At 41.4% G+C, this 22402-nt stretch overlaps 2 protein-coding genes across 3 annotated transcripts in view; one reads left to right on the top strand and one right to left on the bottom strand.

The window, feature by feature from the left end:
* LOC112254365 (metabotropic glutamate receptor 6-like) overlaps nt 1–14961 on the top strand; it is a 34724-nt gene extending 19763 nt beyond the window's left edge. The window contains exons 3-12 of the mRNA XM_024426865.2: nt 6522–6738; nt 6895–7030; nt 7178–7332; nt 7477–7617; nt 7732–7932; nt 8699–8838; nt 9091–9714; nt 9888–10199; nt 14417–14652; nt 14787–14961. Of these exons, the coding sequence (XP_024282633.1) occupies nt 6522–6738; nt 6895–7030; nt 7178–7332; nt 7477–7617; nt 7732–7932; nt 8699–8838; nt 9091–9714; nt 9888–10199; nt 14417–14652; nt 14787–14790 (2166 nt within the window). The 3' untranslated portion in view covers nt 14791–14961. The remainder of the gene's footprint in view (nt 1–6521; nt 6739–6894; nt 7031–7177; nt 7333–7476; nt 7618–7731; nt 7933–8698; nt 8839–9090; nt 9715–9887; nt 10200–14416; nt 14653–14786) is intronic.
* Nucleotides 14962–16778: 1817 nt separating this feature from the next.
* On the bottom strand, nt 16779–21994 carry LOC112254364 (TRAF-interacting protein). 2 transcript variants are annotated; one of them, XM_024426864.2, is made up of 16 exons: nt 21894–21994; nt 21023–21134; nt 20815–20872; nt 20587–20673; nt 20435–20474; nt 20190–20317; nt 20000–20094; nt 19778–19891; nt 19156–19243; nt 18942–19031; nt 18715–18803; nt 18444–18599; nt 18280–18331; nt 18018–18125; nt 17738–17788; nt 16779–17512 (listed from the first exon to the last, which is right to left on the bottom strand). In XM_024426864.2, the coding sequence occupies exons 2-16, from the start codon at nt 21118–21120 to the stop codon at nt 17399–17401; spliced, it is 1368 nt and encodes a 455-aa protein (XP_024282632.1). In that variant the 5' UTR covers nt 21121–21134; nt 21894–21994; the 3' UTR covers nt 16779–17398. The 2 variants fall into 2 exon arrangements, with proteins under 2 accessions (XP_024282632.1, XP_024282631.1); XM_024426863.2 differs by lacking the exon at nt 21894–21994 and adding an exon at nt 21381–21709.
* Between the last annotated feature and the right edge of the window lie 408 nt (nt 21995–22402).

Genomic DNA, 22402 nt, shown 5'->3' with positions numbered 1-22402 from the left:
TCTGAGCATTTTTGAAGCCACTTGTTTGTCCTTGGCACTGAACATGTTTTGATACTTTTGCTTTAACTCTGCAATGATGGAATCTTGAAACAATTAAATCCTTCTCAAATTATTCAGAGTTCCCTTCATTTGCTGTTTTGTCTTTGTCTTTGGGGAATACCTTTTTTTATTTCTCAGCTATCCGTAAAGCATTATGAAGTTTGACATTTGACATTTGACATTTCATGCAAAGATCTCTGTATGTTTTTGAGCGACCTCTTCCAACCTTTTTCCTTCCTGCGAGTATTCGACTTTTCATTCCTCTTGCAGACAATGAGGAAGGGGTATCAGGGCATGCATCGGGGTAGGTAAGTTAGGGGCAGTTATGTTGACCTCTGGCTGCAAGTCATCTGGTGACTGAGGTGGTGTGTTGCCTGATAGGTAGGTCTCCATTGCAACTTGTATCTTTAAAGCCTGTCTTCTATTCCATTGGTTGCATTTCTGTATTCTTCGCTTGCTTCTTTGTTCTCGCTTTGTAAATTCAGAGATAGATTTCACTTCTCCCTTCTCTTTTTTCTTCCAGTATCTCTCCCTGTCTGTTTGCAGATGTTCCTGGTATCGTATAGGATCATTTTTTATTTTGTTTCTATGTCTGTGCTGTTTTATGTGGCATCTTCTAATTAATTTAAAACATGATTAAATAAACCTAAAGTAAAAAACATAATGGATCATTTGCACCACGTTCTGTCATTTCCACCACAGTTAAGTTTGTAACGGAAATGACTGTGGTGGAAATTATGCTTAATACAGTTTTTTGGAGAAAAATGACAGACTGTTTAATATGCTTTGGCTAGTATTACAACTAGCATATAGTTTACAATAAATACATAAAAATGTACAAAATTCTACCACAAATTAAAGAAATTATAGCCTGTTAAGAAATGTCTGACAAAAAGAAAATTCTCTACACAAGCAAACTTCTGGACATCACATCTGGAACAAATGTCTGCTGCAGCCATCTGCTTCAGTGTCACATTAAGTTTCCATGGTAACATTCTCTTGAAAAAAGTTTATCAATGAGTTATTTGTCCTCAGTGGTGGAAATGACACCACTACCAAAGGACAGGTATATTTTGTGTGAAAAAATATATAAAGTGCATACTCAAAATAAATATTGATATAGATTTTATGCCATTGACTCTTTCTATAGTAGATAACATTATATAATGTGTAATTATTAATGTCTTCTCATAGAAAAACATAGTAGAAGCTCAAATGTCTGGGTCAGGGACAAGAGCAAAACAGTGAAATGTAGGTATAAAATTTATCTGAAAAGTAGCTAAAATACTTGATAGAAAGGTGTTTAAAAAAGTCTGGGGTGATTGTTGTGTGAACTTAACATATACAGTACCAGTCAAAAGTTTGGACACACGTACTCATTCAAGGGATTTTCTTTATTTTTTACTATTTTCTACATTGTAGAATAATTGTGAAGACATCACAACCATGAAATAACACATATTTGGTTAGGTCAGGGTGTGACTCGGGTGGGAGAATCTATGTTTTCTATTTCTTTGTTGTTTTTGCCTAGTGTGGTTCCCAATCAGAGGCAGCTGTCTATCGTTGTCTCTGATTGGGGATCATACATAAGTTGTGATTTTCCATATGGGTTTTGTGGGGAGTTATTTTCTGTTTAGCTGTTTTGTTGCCTGACAGAACTGTGCGCTTTTGTTTTTCTGCTTTGTTATTTTATTGCAGTGTTCAGTTTATTAAAAATCATGAACGCCTACAACGCTACACCCTGGTCTCCTTCTTCAACCCACGAGCGTCGTTACAATATGTAATCATGTAGTAACCAAAAAACGGTTAAATAAGTCATTATACTGTATATTTTAGATTCTTCAAAGTAGCCACCCTTTGCCTTGATGACAGATTTACACACTCTTGGCATTCTGTCAATCAGCTTCATGAGGTAGTCAACTGGAATGCATTTCAATTGACAGGGGTGCCTTGTTAAACGTTAATTTGTGGGATTTCTTTCTTCCTTAATGGGTTTGAGCCAATCAGTTGTGTTGTGACAAGGTAGGGTTGGTATACAGAAGATAGCCCTATTTGGTAAAAGACCATGTCCATATTATGGCAAGAACAGCTCAAATAAGCAAAGAAAAAGCACAGTCCATTACTTTAAGACATGAAGGTCAGTCAATATGGAAAATGTCAAGAACTTTGAAAGTTTCTTTAAGTGCAGTCGCAAAAACCATCAAGCACTATGATGAAGCTGACTCTCATGAGGACCGACACAGGAAAGGAAGACCTGCCACAGGAAAGGAAGACCTTTGCTGCAGAGGATAAGTTCATTAGAGTTACCAGCCTCAGAAATTGCGAAAAAATGCTTCACAGAGTTCAAGTAACAGACACATCTCAACTTCAACTGTTCAGAGGAGACTGCGTGAATCAGGCCTTCGTTGCTGCAAAAAAACAGCTAAAGGACACCAATAAAATAGGAGACTTGCTTGGGCCAAGAAACACAAGCAATGAACTAGTGGAAATCTGTCCTTTGGTCTCCAAATTGGATATTTTTGGTTCCAACCGCCATGTCTTTGTGAAACACAGAGTAGGTGAACAGATGATCTCTGCATGCGTGGTTCCCACCGTGAAGCATGGAGGAGGAGGTTTGATTGTGTGGGGGTGCTTTTGCTGGTGACACTGTTGTGATTTATTTAGAATTCAAGGCACACTTAACCAGCATGGCTACTACAGAATTCTGCAGCGATATGCCATCCCATCCGGTTTGCTCTTAGTGGGACTGTCATTTGTTTTTCAACAGGACAATGACCAAAACACACCTCCAGGCTGTGTAAGGGCTATTTGACCAATAAGGAGAGTGATGGAGTGGTGCATCAGATGACCTGGCCTCCACAATCACCTGACCTCAATCCAATTAAGATGGTCAGGGATGAGTTGGACCGCAAAGTGAAGGAAAAGCAGCCAACAAGTGCTCAGCATATGTGGGAACTCCTTCAAGCTGGTTCAGAGAATGCCAAGAGTGTGCAAAGCTATCATCAAAGCAAAGGGTGGCTACTTTGAAGAATCTAAAATATATATTGACTTACTTAACACTTTTTTTGGTTACTACATGATTCCATATGTGTTATTTCATGGTTTTGATGTCTTCACAATTAATCTGCGATGTTGAAAACAGGAAAAATAATGAAAAACCCTTGAATGAGCAGGTGTGTCCAAACGTTTGACTGGTACTGTGTATGAAGAAAAAAATGTTGTGAAATAAAATCCTCAACATTTACCCAGAGGACATACAGTGGGGCAAAAAAAAAATATTTTCCACCATAATTTGCAAATAAATTCATTAAAAATCCTACAATGTGATTTTCTGGATTTTTTTTCTAATTTTGTCTGTCATAGTTGAAGTGTACCTATGATGAAGATTACAGGCCTCTCTCATCTTTTTAAGTGGGAGAACTTGCACAATTGGTGGCTGACTAAATACTTTTTTGCCCCACTGTAGAAGTGTCCGTAGTTGCAGAATCACCCAACTAAAGTTGTGATCACTGTAAAGTTATCTCGTACACTAATATTGAAAAAATACATGCTGAATTGAATGGTAAAATGCCTCGTTGGTGGTTTATCAAATTATGTTTTGACATTGAACATTTATGAATTGGAGACATTAGAACAAATGACACATTTTCACATAGCAAAGAGCCAACTGGCTACATGGACAGACTGGAATCCAAATAACTAGGCTAGATGAGTAGGGTCTATCAGGGGTGCACGGCATGTGGGTCGCAATGTGTAGTGACGATCAACTACACTCCGTGCCCACCAAGTAGTGCCAAGCAAGAGTTGGGTTCAGTAGGGTCTGGCTCAAGCACATATGTGTACTAGCAAGTGTTGTACTAGCTACATATCAAGTGTTGTATTGTGCTAGCTAGACAAACCCAAATAGCTAGTGTTGCATTGTGCTAGCTAGCTAATGTGTACTAGCTAGCTAGCCAAACCCAACTAGCTAGTGCTGTATTGTGCTAGCTAGATAGCGAGTGTGTATTAGCTAACTAGCTAACCAAACCAGTATGATTGTTAGCTAGCATGCTAGCTAGCCCAACTGCTACAACCAAAACAAATGTTTGAAACAATAACAATTGTTTCAATTGTTGAACTGCATCCAGTTCAACATCCATTCGAGGGTTCCTCCTGGCGGGTCCGTCCAGTTGCTTGCTATACTGTCCATCTCGGTGCTCTATACAGTCTGTCCCCGTCCAACTCAGTTATAGCTGACTCTATTATTTTACATTACCCTAAACATGATGGAATTCATTGCTGAATTAACTCAGAAACCACACTTGTGTGGAAACACCTGTGGTTTCGATATACTTTCTATCCCTCATTTACTCAAGTGATTCCTTTATTTTGGCATTTCCCAGTAGGCACTTTTTTAGAGTATGCACAGTTACTCAGTTAAGATCTGACCCTTTTTTCCAAATTTGTCTAAAATGACATACCCAAATCTAACTGCCTGTAGCTCAGGACCTGAAGCAAAGATATGCATATTCATGATACCATTTGAAAGGAAACACTTTGAAAGGAAACACTTTGTGTGTGGAAATGCTTGTGGAAATTAATGCAGGAGAATATAACACATTTGATCTGGTAAAAGATAATACAAAGAAATAAACATGCTTTTTTTGCACTATCATCTTTGAAATGCAAGAGAAAGGCCCAGGCGCAATTTAGAATTTGGCCACTAGATGGCAGCAGTTTAGACTGATCCAATGATCCAACCATTGCATATCTGTTCAAAATGTTGCATCAAGTCTGCCCAACTGTGCCTAATTGGTTTATTATATACATTTTCAAGTTCATAATTGTGCACTCTCCTCAAATAATAGCATGGTATTCTTTCACTGTAATAGCTACTGTAAATTGGACAGTGCAGTCAGATTAAAAATAATTTAAGCTTTCTGCCCATATCAGATATTTGAATGATTGTTCTCTTTAATCACATTACATAATATTTTAACATGACATCTGAACTAAATGTTCTTTGTGGTATTTTATTGAATTTCAGCACAGACATTTGAATTGTGACTACACACACATTGAGATTGAATTGTAAGAGCTTCTATAGGATTCTATAAATGGAGAGTGCTAGCGCATTTACGAAACAATACTTAGCCTACTGATGCTTTGCCATCAGTAATTTCAGTATATTCTGAATGAAAATGGTTTGCACAGAAGAGGAATGTGTCAGAACACCTTGAAATAACATGTCAGCTACTCTAGGTCAGTTAAGTTATGAGTGTTTTATGCCAATGATAAGGATTACAACAACATTTGAATGGAAATCTAGATAATTATGCTCTAAATGTTCCTGTCAGAAAAAGGTTAGGTTTGTCTATGGGGTTGAGGTCAGAGATCCTTGGATATGTCATGGAACTCAACACGCATGGCACTGAAATGTACATGGCAGGGCCAAAGAACCAGTTTGGGTTGCAACATAGCATAACAGTCTACAGATGTATTTTCTTTTATGGACTGTCTGACAGCCATAATTACTTGATTTTGAAGATAAATTATGCCATCCTTGTATATTGGATTAAAGGAGGCTTCATTTTGCTTTAGGAATTAGTGACGGAATGTAAATATTTGAAAATTATGTTATCATTGATCACATCAATGTTTGGTGTATCGAATTTCACCCTCCCAGACAGAAGATTATAAACTAGTAGGAGCCATACCTATCACAGTAATAGATGAATGTTCTAGAGAGAAAGAGTTCAAGTAAAGCAGCAAATGTAAGTTGCACGTGACCATCAGAATTAAATATATTGTATGGCTTACAGCTGAGATATGGTAACCTTGTCTCTTGATCTCTGTCTCTGTCCCTCTGTGTTCAATGTAATTAGACTAAAACCCATATAATCCTTCCAGATAATCTGTGAAATGGTTCTCTCCCTCTTCTCTTCTTCTCCCTTCACAACCCTTTGTTTGTCTACCTTTCTCTACTCCCTCTAAAGAACCTCTCATCAAGCCATGGGCCGGCATTAGTGGGATCAGAGTCAAGCCCACTCACATAAACTATGTCATTAAGGAAGTAGCACACCAGTAAATTAATCCTCTAATCCATTAATTTTTTTCAAACAAATGCTTTTACAGCAGTGAAATTTACCATCTGTATTTCACCATGACGTTGGTTTTTATGGCCGACATAGACCAGTAGTAAAGCTCTAGAAATATTACAGTGGATGATTGTCGCCATGTCCTAGTGGATTACATTGGCTGGACATGTGAGAACTATTCAGTACTCTCAATTACTGGCAACGTATCATCATAAGGTATTAAGTGGTTAGTTTACCAACTGTGTCTGACTTATCCCGACGAAGATTGATTTGATAATAACACATGGTGTCTGGTTTAGTAGCTGTCCAACGTCCATTAACCCTCCTTTTGAATCTAATGACTGTTTCCGATCTCTTCTTAAAACCATGCAGCCGTTAACATCATGTAACGTATGTATCTTTCAGATCCCCCAGATTAGTTATGCGTCCACGGCTCCAGAGCTGAGTGACAAAAGTCGTTATGAGTTCTTCTCCCGCGTGGTCCCTCCTGACTCCTACCAGGCCCAGGCCATGGTGGACATCGTCAAGGCTATGGGGTGGAACTATGTATCTACACTGGCCTCAGAAGGAAACTACGGTGAGAGCGGCGTCGATGCCTTCCTCCAGATTTCACGAGAGGCAGGTTTGTACCGAATTTAGTGGGGAATTCAAATGTTCTGGTGTAGCCTAACCATGGCCAACATGCTGTTGGAACTGATGGTACTATATGGGGAGGACATGACGTCCAATGGAGGAGCAGCCTTGGTTTGGGTCTTGTCTTTCTTCTCCCTTCATTCAGGAGGTTTATGCATCGGCCAATCCATCAAAATCCCTCGAGAGCCGAAACCAGGTGGATTTGATAAGATCATCAAGAGACTAATGGAGACCTCTAATGCTCGTGGGGTCATCATCTTTGCCAATGAGGACGACATCAGGTTAGTGGCAAACTAATTCCTTTCCCTAGGACTGTTGTCACATAACCACCATGCTACTTGTTCTCTAAGCACCACAGTACCAAGTTCCTATAGACTCAAAGCTAATGAAGGTCCAGTGTGCTAATCCATTATCACCACTTATCACAGACGTGTCTTGGAGGCAGCAAAGAGGGCTAACCTGACGGGTCACTTCCTGTTTGTGGGCTCTGACAGCTGGGGGGCCAAGAGCTCCCCCATCCTGGACCAGGAGGATGTGGCTGAGGGGGCTGTCACCATCCTCCCCAAGAGGGCCTCCATCGATGGTAAGGCAAACACATGAAAAAGATATTGCAGAGATACATTGTATTTTGGTGTTCAATATGAATTTAACTTTCGTGGGGGATGGGAAAGTCTGGGAAAGTCTTAAACATAAAGTGATAGTGATGCTCTGTTGGTCCTTTGCCAAGGGTTCGACAACTACTTCACCTCGAGATCTCTGAAAAACAACAGAAGGAACATCTGGTTTGCAGAATACTGGGAGGACGACTTCAAATGTAAACTCACTCGACCAGGTATCAAGTACGACCTTGGTAGAAGAAAATGTACAGGTAGGAAAAGAGGTTATTTCTGACATATTTCAAAGGTTTATCTCAAATAAGCAGATTTACTTACAGGCTACACAGGTTTTATCCATTGTATGCCACCCTTCCTCCCTTCTTCAGGGGAAGAGAGAATCGCACAGGAATCTCAGTACGAGCAGGAAGGGAAAGTACAGTTTGTGATAGACGCGGTGTATGCCATGGCCCATGCCTTACATAGCATGCACCTGGACCTCTGTCCGGGCTCCATGGGCATCTGTGAGAAGATGGACCCAGTGGAAGGGAGTCAGCTGCTCCATTACATTCGCTCAGTCAACTTTAATGGTGAGTTGGAAATGTACAGACCAGGGATTGTTAAAAAGCGTCTTGAGAAATTTCGTTGGAGCAGCAGTTAATCAGGTCTGGGAACGTTCAATAAACTTTGTTTGGATCGAGTTTGAAATTGTATCTTCTATCCTGACTTTTCTTTTTGTTGTGGCTGTCAAGTCAGATAATACTCTTGATAATTGAAATTATATATTTTTATAATTAAAGCCCAAACAGAGGAAATGTCCTGGTTTCATGAAGCCTTTTCCACTACTGGTTCCCATCACATCCCATCAGAGAGGTTAGTCTGAGAGGTCAGTCACTCCAAAAAAGTGTGGATGGAAGTCAGTCTGAAGACATCACTGCACTCTGTGTTAACCTCTTCAATGCACTATTCTTCCACAGGGCAGCCTCTCTTCTTTCTTCATACACAAGAAACACTCCTCTTTTCATCTCCATCTTTCACAAAAAATATTTTTCTTGGAGTACAAGGAGCTTTCTATGAAAAGCAAAGCTATTTCCTTTTCCCTGTTTGTGGATGACCTTTGCTTGTGTGGAAGCCCTCTGATTGAATGCTTGAAGTGAACAGAGATTACCGAAATAGCGGCATGTATGGAAAGGAACCCTCAGCAGGAAGAATCTTATGCTCAGCTTTGCACTGGTTGCATAAGACATGAGCTTTAGGTTCACCGTAGGTTTCATTTTTCTTTGTTCAAAGGTAAAAGCATTGCACGGCCCACTTGCGGGTAGCCCTGTTAAAAATCCTTGCTCCTCTATCCAACAGGCAGTGCAGGGACTGGGGTAATGTTCAATGAGAATGGAGATGCTCCTGGTCGCTATGACATCTTCCAGTTCCAACTTTCCAACACCACCAACCCTGGGTACCGGTGTATTGGCCAGTGGACAAACAATCTGCGACTCAATGTAAACATTTGTTTTGGTCTATTTTATTTTTCAATGATGTTCACTTTATCAGTGTTGCTATTGCATTGAGGAATGTACTGTTTGTGTTTTGAGTTGACAACCTTTCAATTGAACCAAACTCATTCCAGTTATTCATGCACTTTTATTTAGCTCCATTTAGTCGTTCATTCTCTTTCCCCCAGTAATGACATGATGTGACTACTTCAGGAGTTGACTTGATGTTCTTCAACATTGTCTCTGTCTCTGTTAAAGGCTGAGGAGATGCAATGGTCGGGCGGGGACCGTGCAGTCCCTGACTCTGTATGCAGTTTCCCCTGTGAGCTAGGAGAGAGGAAGAAGATGGTGAAGGGTGTACCCTGTTGCTGGCACTGCGAACTGTGTGACGGATATCAATACCAGCTGGATGAGCTAAACTGTGACATGTGTCCCTTCGATATGCGTCCCATGCCAAACCGAACGGGCTGCCGGTCCACACCCATCATTAAACTGGAGTGGAGCTCCCCCTGGGCCATCATCCCTGTGTTCCTGGCTGTCCTGGGCATCCTGGCCACCTCCGGATGCATCATCACCTTCATCCGCTTTAACGACACCCCCATCGTCCGAGCCTCCGGTCGGGAGCTCAGCTATGTTCTCCTGACAGGCATCTTCCTCATCTACCTGATCACCTTCCTCATGATCGCAGAGCCCAGCGCCCCAGTGTGTGCATTCCGCAGGCTGCTGCTGGGCCTGGGCATGTGTATTACCTACTCAGCTATGCTCACCAAGACAAACCGCATTTACCGTATTTTTGAGCAGGGCAAGAAAGCAGTCACGCCACCTCCATTCATCAGCCCTGCTTCTCAGCTGATCATCACCTTCATACTCATTGGAGTGCAGGTGAGTGAGTTGCTGCCTCTCTCCTATTGCATTTGATGAACACAAGGCAGTAATACAACAGTGCTTGTTAAAGACACAGGAAATGGTATCTGGAATGGTATACAGGAGAATTAGATTGATCTGCTGAATCATGGGCCACATCAATCTTTGGATCATTCTCTGTATCTCCACAGTTACTTGGCATTTTCATCTGGTTCGGAGTGGTGCCCCCACACACCATCATAGACTATGAGGAGCAGCGGCCGCCCAACCCAGAGTTTGCACGTGGGGTCCTGAAATGTGACATGTCCGACCTGGCCCTGGTCCTCTGCTTGAGCTACAGTATCGTGCTGATGGTGACCTGCACTGTGTATGCCATCAAGAGCAGAGGGGTGCCAGAGACCTTCAACGAGGCCAAGCCCATTGGCTTCACCATGTACACCACCTGTATCATCTGGCTGGCCTTTGTGCCCATCTTCTTTGGTACAGCACAGTCTACTGAGAAGGTTTGAAAATCAATCACATTTCTATATTTGCTGGTATTTATCCATTGGCAGAGAAAGACAATTTTTTATATACTTAAAAAAGCAACCCTAGAACTATCAGTATGTTTTCTAGAATAGGTTCTAGACTGTTATCAAATGCTTGTTTGTTACCTTTAATATCAGATTTCTTTCCATGAGGCACTCACAGTATGTTCAGCATCCTCTTCATTGACTTACAGCGGAACAATGGTCAGGATTTAAAAGGAAGTACACTATAAATACAAAAGTATGTGGACGCCCCTTCAAATGAGTGGATTCGGCTATTTCAGCCATACCCTTTTCTGACAGGTCTGTAAAATCGAGCACACAGCCATGCAATCTCCATAGACAAACATTGGCAGTAGAATGGCCTTACTCAAGAGCTCAGTGACTTTCAACGTGGCACCATCATAGGATGTCATCTTTCAAACAAGTTAGTTCGTAACATTTCTGCCCTGCTAGAGCTGCCCCGGTCAACTGTAAGTGCTGTTATTGTGAAGTGGAAACGTCTAGGAGCAACAACGGCTCAGACGCAAAGTGGTAGTCAACACAAGCTCACAGAAGGGAACCACCGAGTCCTGAAGCGTGTAGCAGGTAAAAAATCGTCTGTCCTCAGTTGCAACACTCACTACCGAGTTTCAAACTGCCTCTGGAAGCAACGTCAGTGTCACGGCTGGCTGAAGGACTGGACCAAGGTGCAGCATGGTAAGCGTGCATTTTTTCTTTATTCAAAAATGACGCCGACAAAACGAAGAACAAAAACCAAACCGTGACGCTTTGGGCTCTGAACAAAGACAAAGTTAACTTCCCATAAAACAGGTGGGGGAAAAGGGTACCTAAGTATGGTTCTCAATCAGAGACAATGACAGACAGCTGCCTCTGATTGAGAACCACATCCGGCCAAACACATAGAAATAGAAAATCATAGAACATAGACTGCCCACCCAAATCACACCCTGACCAAACCAAAATAGAGACATAACATTCTCTCTACGGTCAGGGCGTGACAGTCAGCACAATAATTGTTCATCGGGAGCTTCATGAAATGGGTTTCCATGGCCGAGCAGCCACACACAAGCCTAAGATCACCATGTGCAATGCCAAGCGTCACCTGGAGTGGTGTAAAGCTCTCCACCATTGGTCTCTGGAGCAGTGAAAATGCCTTCTCTGGAGTGTTGAATCATGCTTCACCATTTGGCAGTCTGATGGACGAATCTTGGTTTGGCGGATGCCAGGAGAACACTACCTGCCCGAATGCATAGTGCCCACTGTAAAGTTCGGTGGAGGGGGAATAATGGTCTGGGGCTGTTTTTCATGGTCTGGCTAGGTCCCTTAATTCCAGTGAAGGGAAATCTCAACACTACAGCATACAATGACATTCTAGATGATTCTGTGCTTCCAACATTGTGCCAACAGTTTGGGGAAGGCCCTTCCCTGTTTCAGCATGACAATGCCCCCGTGCACAAAGCGAGGTCCATACAGAAGTGGTTTGTTGAGATCAATGTGGCAGAACTTGACTGGCCTGCACAGAGATCTCAGATCTCAACCCCATCATGCACCTTTGGGATGAATTGGAACACCAACTGCAAGCCAGGCCTAATTTCTCAACATTAGAGCCCGACCTCACTAATATTCTTGTGGATGAATGGAAGCAAGTCCCCGCAGCAATATTCCAACATCTAGTGGAAAGCCTTCCCAGATTAGTGGAGGCTGTTAAAGCAGCAAAGGGGGGACCAACTCCATATTAATGTCCATGATTTTGGAATGAGAGAGTCTACGAGCATGTGTCCACTTACTTTTGGCAATGTAGTGTATGTTCAGTTTAGTAGAGTATGTTGTTAAATCAGTCAGCCTAAATTAAGTCTTTAAAGTCTTTTCACCTCTGTAAATCGAGATTAAATTAATCAAAGAGGTCAAAAAAGAGGTCAGATAAGCTCAGTGATAAAATGGGTCTCTGAGAGACAAATAAATATCCACTACATGCTATTCAATTACACACTTACAGCTTAGAACATCTAAATATAGCATCAATAACATTTAGTTCTCAGATCGCATTAGTTGACATTTTTGACCAGACAGTATTACAACATTACAGTAACAGGGAAGGAGTGTTCTTAGATTGGATGCAAGGTTATTGATGCATTAGACTTTGAGAGGTACTCAGAAAAGTGTAAAGAATTGCAAGTTGATCAATAGGGAAGTGTGAATGTAAGGTGTTGGCATACTTAGGAGGTTGGCTATTTTTCTTACATTTTTCTACTGACTTCCCTCAATGTGTGAATTATTATTATATATATATATATATATATATATATATATATATATATATATATATATATATATATATGTTTTTATTTTTATTTTTTACTTTACCCCCTTTTTCTCCCCAATTTCGTGATATCCAATTGGTAGTTACAGTCTTGTCCCAATCCTAGACAGGATTGTGTCTGGGGAAGGGTACCAAAACATTTCTGCAGGATTGAAGGTCCCCAAAAACACAGTGGCCTCCATCATTCTTAAATGAGCAATCGGGGGAGAAGGGCCTTGGTCAGGGAGGTAACCAAGAACCCGATGGTCACTCTGACAGAACTACAGAGTTCCTCGGTGGAGATGGGAGAACCTTCCAGAAGGACAACCATCTCTGCAGCATTCCACCAATCAGGCCTTTATGTTAGAGTGGCCAGATGTAAGCCACTCCTCAGTAAAAGGCACATGACAGCCCACTTGGAGTTTGCCAAAAGGCACCTAAAGACTCTCAGACCATGAGAAACAAGATTCTCTGGTCTGATGAAACCAAGATTGAACTCTTTGTCCTGAATGCCAAGCCTCAAGTCTGGAGGAAACTTGGCACCATCCTTACATTGTAGCATGATGGTAGCCGCATCATGCTGTGAGGATTTTTTTCAGCGGCAGGGACTGGGAGACTAGTCAGGTATGATGGAAAGATGAATGGAGCAAAGTGCAGAGAGATCCTTGATGAAAACCTTATCTAGAGTTCTCAGGACCTCAGACTGGGGTGAAGGTTCACCTTCCAACAGGACAACGGCCTTAAGCGCACAGCCAAGACGACGCAAGAGTGGCTTCAGGGCAAGTCTTTGAATATCTTTGAGTGGCCCAGCCAGAGCTCGGACTTGAACCCGATCGAACATCTCTGGAGAGACCTGAAAAAACCTGTGCAGCGACGCTCCCCATCCAACCTGGCAGAGCTTGAGTGGATCTGCAGAGAAGAACGGGAGAAACTCCCCAAATACAGGTGTGCCAAGCTTGTAGCATCATACCCAAGAAGACTTGAGGCTGTAATCACCTCTAAAGGTGCTTAAACAAAGTACTGAGTAAAGGGTTTACTTGTGATATTTTTTATAGATTTGCAAAAATGTCTAAAAGCCTATTTTTGCTTTGTCATTATGGGGTATTGTGTGTAGACTGATGAGGGGAAAAACACAATTCAATCCATTTTAGAATAAGGCTGTAACGTAACAAAATGGGGGAAAAGTCAAGGGGTCTGAATACTTTCCAAATGCACTTTAGGTCTTTGTTAATTAATTTTTTTATGGCATGTATTTCTTCATTTATTCATGACATGTACTGCGTTTGAATTGTCAGTGCATCGGACTCAGATCACAAGTCTGTTCTCAGTATTGTTGTTGCCAGCCTGACAACAGAGGAACAACACGTGAATAGACATGTTGAAGGCCCATAAATAGAGCATCACTCCTCAGTGCTTATACTGGGATATAAATCATTCATCCCAGGCTAAAAACACAACTGTCTCCTTGAGCATTCAGATGAAGAAACAATGTCTGTATACTGTGTACCTCCTATTTGACCTGCTGTCGATCAATTCTTCATACAATAATTAGGTGTAATAAAGGTATGTCATGGGGATTGCCATGGAAAATATTATGCAAGACAACCTCCATACAATATTATCAATATTTATTGAATGTACAGTTTTACTGTATTCTCAGAATATTATCAGAATACTATATTCTCATTCTCAGGGTATTATCAGAGGAATAGATGGAAGGATGGGCATAGGATAGAAAGGAAAATTAGGAAAATGTGTCTTTTGAATTGTGAACGCAACACAAACAATTTGTTTAGTACTCAGCCAGGCAATCCAAACCCTATTGTAAAATGTCTAGGTGTATACTCAGGTATTTATTATTAACCTTCATCCTGCTTTCCCTCTGCTCTAGATGTTCATCCAGACCACCACCCTGACGGTGTCCATGAGCCTGAGTGCCACTGTGTCCCTGGGCATGTTGTACGTCCCTAAGGTCTATGTCATCATCTTCCAACCGGAGCAGAACGTACAGAAACGCAAGCGCAGCTCCAAGGCTGTGGCTTCCACAGTGACCTCACAACTCTCCCAGAAAGACGACAAGCAGAACGGAGAGTCCAAAAGTAGTGCCATAGTGCCTGACCGATCACAGTGAGTAAAGCAGCGGTGGTATCCACTGATCCCTCACCTGTGCTACCTTATGTATTCACAATGATATAGAAACAGATTAGTGTTCATTTTTCACTAAAACAATTGGTAATTGTCTCTCTCTTCAATCACTTTAGATAATCCAGCAGGAAACCAGAGATGAATACGACACCTGGCACCTAACAGACGACAGTTTATAATGGTCTCCCTTGGCAAAGCACTCCCTCACATGCAGAGAGGGGGCTCCCGAGTGGCGCAGCGGTCTAAGGCATCACTACAGACCCTGGTTCGATTCCAGACTGTATCACAACTGGCTGTGATCGGGAGTCCCATAGGGCGGCGCACAATTGGCCTAGCGTCGTCCGGGTTAGGGTTTGGCCAGGGTAGGCCGTCATTGTAAATAAGAATTTGTTCTTAACTGACTTGCCTAGTTAAATAAAGGTTAAGTAAAATTCAAATAAATAAATAAAAGGAGACCGTTTTTGATCAGTGGTGAAGGCTACATTGTCTCATGGGTGGAATGGAAATAAAGGAAAATGGAGATGCTACCTTTTCTGTAATTTGAAATACACACTCACTGACTCGCCACAGATGCTGTGACCTGACTGTAAATGGAACAGTCGACGCATTGGATCATCCTGGATCATCCTGAATCCTGAACAGAACACAATGAACATTGTGGACAGCTTTGCTAGATTTCAGGACAAAGTCTCCTTTTACATTAGGATATGTCTAAGCGACCATGGCAATGAATTAGTTCTCTTTGATTTCTCTCAGGACAATTAGTTGGATCAATAGTGAATAAAATGTTAAACCTTTTCCTGACTGGAGGACCTAAAGTAGGATCCTTTGAGAACAAGCTTTGTTGTTTACGTGATTTATCAGCACTGCATGGGTTGTGAGTTTGTGTGTACATTATACGAATGTTTCCACAGTACTGTTTGTATGGGTGTCACAACTTTGACGCGTGGTCATATTTGACTGATTACACTGGAAGGAACTAGCTTCTCTATGCACCACTTTATCCTGGAATAACTAGTGTTGGGTTCTTGAATGACATAGTGATAAAGATAAACAACTGTAGGGAATTCGGATTACTGACATCAATACTGCCAGATCTCATGTAAGGTACCATTTTAATATTATAACATTTTCTGTTATGCTTTGGTTTAGTTTGCTGTTAATTGCTTTAGCAGTAATAACTTCTATACGATGCTACTTTCTAAATTGAGAAGCAGTGGTTCTGAACAGGATATTGTGTTCTGGGACAATTGTTGTTAGAATCACAACACATGGTAGACACTAGACAGCAACGTATGGCATTTCCGTAGATTGTTCCTAATTTCTTTATAGTGCTGCTGGTGTTGCGGTTGTGAGAACAGTTGATGGTAAACACTTGAGTTCACTGAGAATATCACTGGTTTTAGCATCAATGATCACTTGTGTTCTTCAATATTGTGCCATTAAATCACTCTTTTGTGTTCTCAAAATGTATGTTACATGTATGTTTCCCTTAAAATAAAATTACTATATCATTTAAATTATGTAAACGTATTTGAAAATGAATACTTTGGCACTGTAATGGTACACAAAATGACGGTAGCCCAGTTCAGGTCACACTCCAAGCAGTCCTACATCGCATGATTGTAGCATTCACTCTGTGCCGAGCGGTATTGCGTTCTGATTTGTCAGAACACAATGCAGTGGATGCGGCACAGTTTCCATTAAGTTATTTGCAGTAAGATTATTTTTTGGCTTGGCTGGGATTATGCTCAAGTTCAGGAAACAAAGTTTTTAATTAAAAAAATAATAATTTTAACTTAAAAATACTGTGAAAACGAAAATATAGATAAAACCCAATAATTCCACCTTCGTACTATTGCACTTCTGTAACTGTAGCCATTGTGAGGCTGCCATCATCCTTACACTGCCCCCTGCTGGAGATTTATTAAAAATGTACAATAAAACAGCAACGTGCTGGCAAAGGAACTTAATGAACCATTCTGAAGCATGGAGAGTGGACTGTGGGACACATTACTGGACCATGCAGTGGAGAGGACGTCTCTGCTACAGTATCATAGTGAGATGCATAGTGTGAAAAAAGAAAAACATACATTAACATACCCCACTCAAGTTAAGGAAACTATAGTTTATTATTTCACAAGCATAAGAGATCTTACACAATAATCACAAGTAAAAGTATGTATGTATGTATCTAAAATAAATAGCACTAAAAAGACAAGAGTATGATGTTCTGGGCAAGTGGGAAACAAATATTCAATACAGTGCTGTATTACAATATTCAGACAGTGTTAGTAAAACAATAAATGTTCAAGTGCGAAAGAGATTTTTTTTGTAATGTGCAACAGTCAAATGGCTGACATTTCACAGATGCTCATAATACAGGAAAGTTCCTAGAATAACTCTGTACCGCACACTTAATTACAATGAGATGAAACTGAAACACCTCAAAACAAGATTACTACACAATTTCATGATGAGACAAAAGAAGTCTCAATACACCAAAACAAATATTCTACACCAAACCATCTGCTGTGCCCATTCATGCCCAAAGCCTGGAGCAAGCCCTCAAGTAAAGAAGTGCAAACCAAAGTAGACCATAGTCCTTTTACTGGACCGGTAGACCTATTCAGGTTGCTCCTCTCTCGATTGTTCCAGACCGGCTGGCCCCTAGTGTCAGAGGTGCATCTGACACGTCTGTATTAGTCAGGGATGGACAGGTCATAGGTCACTCCAGATAACTGTCCAGAGTAAGACAGGTGGAGATCTTGGGAGGAGCTGGTCGGGAAACCTTTTTTCTCTTTGCCTTCATCATGAGTGGGCGAATATCTGACAAAGGAGACTGGTGTGAGTGGCCGAATTAAGGAAAATGGCATTCCATAACAAATGGCATTTTCCTGTTCCTCCCTGATTGTTTCCTATGAGATTAGTTACAGTAATGTATAACAGACATTTACCAATAGACATCATAGAGGATATAATACAGTCACAATATGTACTTCAACACCCGCTTCAATGAGAAATACCAGTCAGGAAACCTGAATTGTACAGTTTAAGAAAAGGATACAGGTTGGAAGAATTTGGTTCTCCCTCCAAGTCCATCATAACCACTTCTGACCTGGAATATGAGATAGTCATACATTTTGTTATTTCATTGACAGGAACAAGACAGGGAAGCAAGGGCAATTGTGGGTCATGTTTTGGAAGTCATTAGGTGGAATGCACTGTACTTCACTGTAATTGAGGGTGTGAAAATGTGGAACAGGCTCATAGTAAGAAAAACACCAGAACAATCATACAGTAACTGTAGTGTTGTGAGGGAAAGAGAATAGAGTCAGGTTACTTACAGCTCCCAGTTTACTCCTCTGGGGGTCCAGCATGCTGCCAAAGGTCTTCTTCCTGAACAGAATGGAGTTACGGAAGAATGTACCCATTGGCACCTCCTCCTCTCTGGCCTGGGAGAATTCATAAACACAGAAGCTTATGGCATGCCATGCACACTAAAGTACAACACGTCTAGCTTTAAAATGTATCCAAAGCAATGTGGTCATCACAAAGTCAGTACATGTGGTGCATGTGTTAAGTGAACCCTTGGAAGTGGTAAAATACCTTGCTTCCAAACGAGGCGCTGTCACGGTGTTTGGTTGGCGAGGATGACAACCTGAGAAAGAAAGAACATAAGATAAATATGATCAATACTTCAGAAACGTTTAACAAATAAGTGTCAGGAGCATGTGTCCCTCGTCAATGACACACTGTAGAGGGAGACTCACGTGACTGGATCCAGACGCATCTTTTTGGATGGGACCTGTGACGCCCTCTTATCCACCAGGTCAGGTGTGGTGATGTCAAAGGTCATGTTAAGGTCAATGTCCTCACTGTTGGCAGGCTGGTGGAGACGGGGCTGTTGCAGCTCCACTGGGGCAGGGCTGAAAGACAAGGGGGAAAGACCCCAATCAGTGACTAACACCAGATCTACCAAGAAGGTATCTATATACTAAGTAGCACGAGCTGTGTAGAAAATCGATTGGTGATGTGACACACCTCTCGAAGACTAGTCGGCTCAAGGCTTCGTTAGTGCGGGTTGGTGTGCTCAGGGTCTTTTGAAGAATCTCAACTTTTTTCTTCAGACTCTAACAGTGTTCAAAACACAAAGTAATGGAATAGTAAACTCAGATTTTCAAATACATTAGTATTTTTAATTACCCAAATATAACATAGCTTTGCAAATTGTATAGTGCTCATAATTTATAGAATTGAGGGCTCCTTACAGTGATCTCTTTGTCTGCGTTGGTCAAGTCATTTTGGACAGCTTTCATGTCATCATTGGTCCTGTTCATCTCCATTGTGGCTTTCTGCAACTACAGAGATATGAGAAACTGTGTCAGTCTCAGATTAGAAGTAGGTGAGACATCCCACATTATCACAGAACAATTCAATTAATGTGTTTCTAAAAAACAAATATATATTTTTTACATGTATTACCTTGTTGTTTGAAGCAAACACCTCCCTTTTGAGCTTTTCAGACATTTCATTTGAATATCTGAGGCTCCCTTTTAGGTTCTCATATTCTCTGCAAAGGATAATAGGAATTACTTGATAAATATCCTTACAAAACACTGTTGCCCTGACAATGTAAACTGAAAATGAAAAACATTAAGAACACATGCTCTTTCCATGACAGACTGACCAGGTGAAAGAAGGATTTTTAAGCCTTGAGACAACTACGGCATGGATTGTGTATGTGTGCCATTCAGAGGGTGAATGGGCAAGACAAAACATTTAAGTGCCTTTGAACGGGGTATGGTAGCAGGTGCCAGACGCAAGAACTGCAACGCTGCTGTGTTTTTCATGCTCAACAGTTTCCTGTGTGTATGAAGAATGGTCCACCCCCCAAAGGACATCCAGCTAACTTGACACAACTATGGGAAGCATTGGAGTCAACATGGGCCAGCATCCCTGTGGAACGCTTGGCACCTTGTAGAGTCCATTCCCTGATGAATTGAGGCTGTTCTGAGGGCAAGGGAGGGATGCAACTTGATATTAGGAAGGTGTTCCTAATGTTTGCTATACTCAGTGTATAATGTAAATGTTTGACATTCCTTACTTCTTGAGAGAGATGCAGTAGATGGAGAGCTCCTCCATGGCAGCCTGGCCAACACCCATGTCACTGATCATGGATTCCACCTCAGCCCTCTGACCCTGTAACACCACATCCAGACTGGGAAGGACAAGGACACACACACACAAATAAAATATACAAGCCAGCACAGTATGGTTTGGGTTGGCACAAAAGTCAGAAAATTATTATTGTGAGTCTGTGGGCTACCTCTCATATGTTTTCATTTTGGTCCTGAGTCGTCGGGCCTCCTCCTTAGCAGCCTGAGTCTCACTCTGCTGGTTCTCCAGGTATTTCATCTGTTTCTGAAAGTTCCAAAACCCTCAAAATGTTAGAGATGTCAGGTAGAAAGGAGAATGTAAATACATTTGGCTTTATGTTTGACAACTTAACATCCTACCCTGAGAACTGAGCAGAGCATATCTTTCTCGCCAATCTCCTTCCTAACAATGTCCAGGTCTTTCTTCTGCCTGTCCACAGTCTCCTTCAAGCCCTCTACCATCTTCAGTCTGTCCCTCCAGTCTCTCTCTGAGGATAGAAATACAAGTCAATGTTTCAGCCGTCCAAATGGCAAAAACAGTTACACCATCATAATGACACGTGGTCTATCAAAGCAAGCATCAGTTGTGTTCACTGGCCTCTTACCTTTGGTACTTAAAACAGCTTTCATTCTATCGAGCTCGTTCTGCAGAAGAAAAAATGAAACACTGAATCCCAAATTCACACGCCATGACAATGTTCTATTCAATGTTGCCACAACGTGAGTCAAGATGGTAGTCCTCCTGGTGTAGGCCTACCTGCAAACACTCTGGATCCGCAGAGGATCCCTCTCCTTCACCACCAATGTCAAAGAACAACTTGTTGATAATGTGTCTGGTGCTAACCTGAGGGGAGAGTCCAGACAAAGATAAACATGTAGAAAAAGTATTTGTAGGGTATTTTGAGATGAATGGGATTGATGTAACGTGTACAGAATGAAACACCAGTGTTCAGAAGGGGTCAGCAGTATAGCAAGTTAGTCCTACCTGTTTTCTACATTGTGGACATGTCTTGTTGGGGGCAGTCTGAAACCACTGAAGAAGACTGTAATCAGAGGAAAGAGTGAAAAGTTACACACAACTGACATTTAACAATAGCTAGACTACTAAATTTGGCTAGGGCCACAAGTACTGGCTAGTCAAACTATTTCCTTAATGTAGAGACGGATTAATCTGACAGTCATTGGTAACTCACCATTCATAGTGGAAGGTGTGCCCACAGTGGATGGCAGCCACATCTCTGGAGTGATCGAAGAAATCTGAACAGATGGTACAGTAGGCACGAATAGGCATTTTTGAAGACCACCCTGTCAAGAAAAAAGCAAGTTATCATGTTTGTGTTAAACATAGTTATGTTTGCTGGTTCTAATGTTGATATCAGCTACCGGTAGCTAAGTTGCTAGCTAGCTTTGTTATTATTGCCAATAGTTATCTAACCAGTAGTTAGCGACCTAGCTAGCCGGCTAGCTCGCGTTAGCCAACTAGATAGCTGTTAACCCTCATTGTCACCTACGATACAGCAGGCTGTGTTGCATACATTCGCCCGTATTTACCTTAAAGCTATCGAGTATTTGTTACATTAATACGTATATTATTCATTGCAGTTCGAATAACTATGAAATCCTGTTTACGCCTAGCTAGCACGCACAACACTCGCGCGGCGCAGTTCGAACATAAAAGTCCCCGCCCCTTGCGTGTACGTAATCATCTAAATGGTACGTTCAGATATCTTCCTGTCTGCTTTCTTTTAGTCTGAGTTCTGCGGTAAAAGAGATTACTCTGAGATAAACCGTGGCATTCTTTCAACCCTGAAATAGTTTTAACCGCAACACAAATAGCGAGCTAAGCCCGCAGAAAATATGAACGAATCTGTGGCAATCAAGGCCATGCAAACCCTCGTGAAGTGAACATATAAGCATTCGGGAACGTATCCAATACGAGCGAAAATGTGGAGAAAATACTTAATTCCACAAGATTCAATGATAGCGAAACAACTGGGGCGTATTCATTACGCCGATTCTGTTGCAAAACGTTTCTTGAACTGAACGAAACGGGGAGGAACATACCTGAATTTGTCGAAAATAAACTCGTTTCTGTTGCAAAACGAAACTGTGTACTAATGATTGCACCCCTGTACCTTCTCTGTCAGAAAATGATGTGCTAGCCAGCCCAAGCGAGTGGTATTATTTTACACAGTGATAGTCAACGGTTAACGTTACAACATTCAATATGCATTTTAACTCGACTCGAAGAAATTAGAGGTAGCTATGATTTAATAATATGTTGTGTAACGTTACACGCAGGAAGATTCTTCAGCTTCTTAACTATTATATTTAGCTGCATATCTAGCAGCTAAATGATGTTCATAACTAACTCAAGATAGACCACGGCCTGTCGTTTCCAATGTGAACAAATGTGTAATAGTGGGCAGAACAAGCAAGGAGAGGGGCAGAGCCAAGCAGGATCTAGCGAGATTGGAATCTAGCACTTTTTGGAAACTTTAACTGAGTAAAGTCGACAAAACGGTCCACCCTGCTCGTAACAGATTTGAATTTTGGACCAAAACTGTATTGAG

This window comes from Oncorhynchus tshawytscha, linkage group LG07, assembly GCF_018296145.1.
Source record: "Oncorhynchus tshawytscha isolate Ot180627B linkage group LG07, Otsh_v2.0, whole genome shotgun sequence".
NCBI classification, from domain to species: Eukaryota; Metazoa; Chordata; class Actinopteri; order Salmoniformes; family Salmonidae; genus Oncorhynchus; species Oncorhynchus tshawytscha.
Note: the sequence above shows the minus strand (reverse complement) of the source record. Positions and strands in the feature narration are given on the sequence as shown.

Bases quoted from the DNA above. Each gene is read 5' to 3' on its own strand.
- LOC112254364 (XM_024426864.2), bottom strand. From the start codon at position 21,120: ATGCCTATTCGTGCCTACTGTACCATCTGTTCAGATTTCTTCGATCAC. The intron at 18,804-18,941 runs GTAAGGAGCCCT...GAACACTGTTAG, and splicing joins ACGCAGACAAAGAGATCACT to AGTCTGAAGAAAAAAGTTGA. The intron at 18,600-18,714 runs GTGTGTCACATC...CTTGTCTTTCAG, and splicing joins AGCCGACTAGTCTTCGAGAG to CCCTGCCCCAGTGGAGCTGC.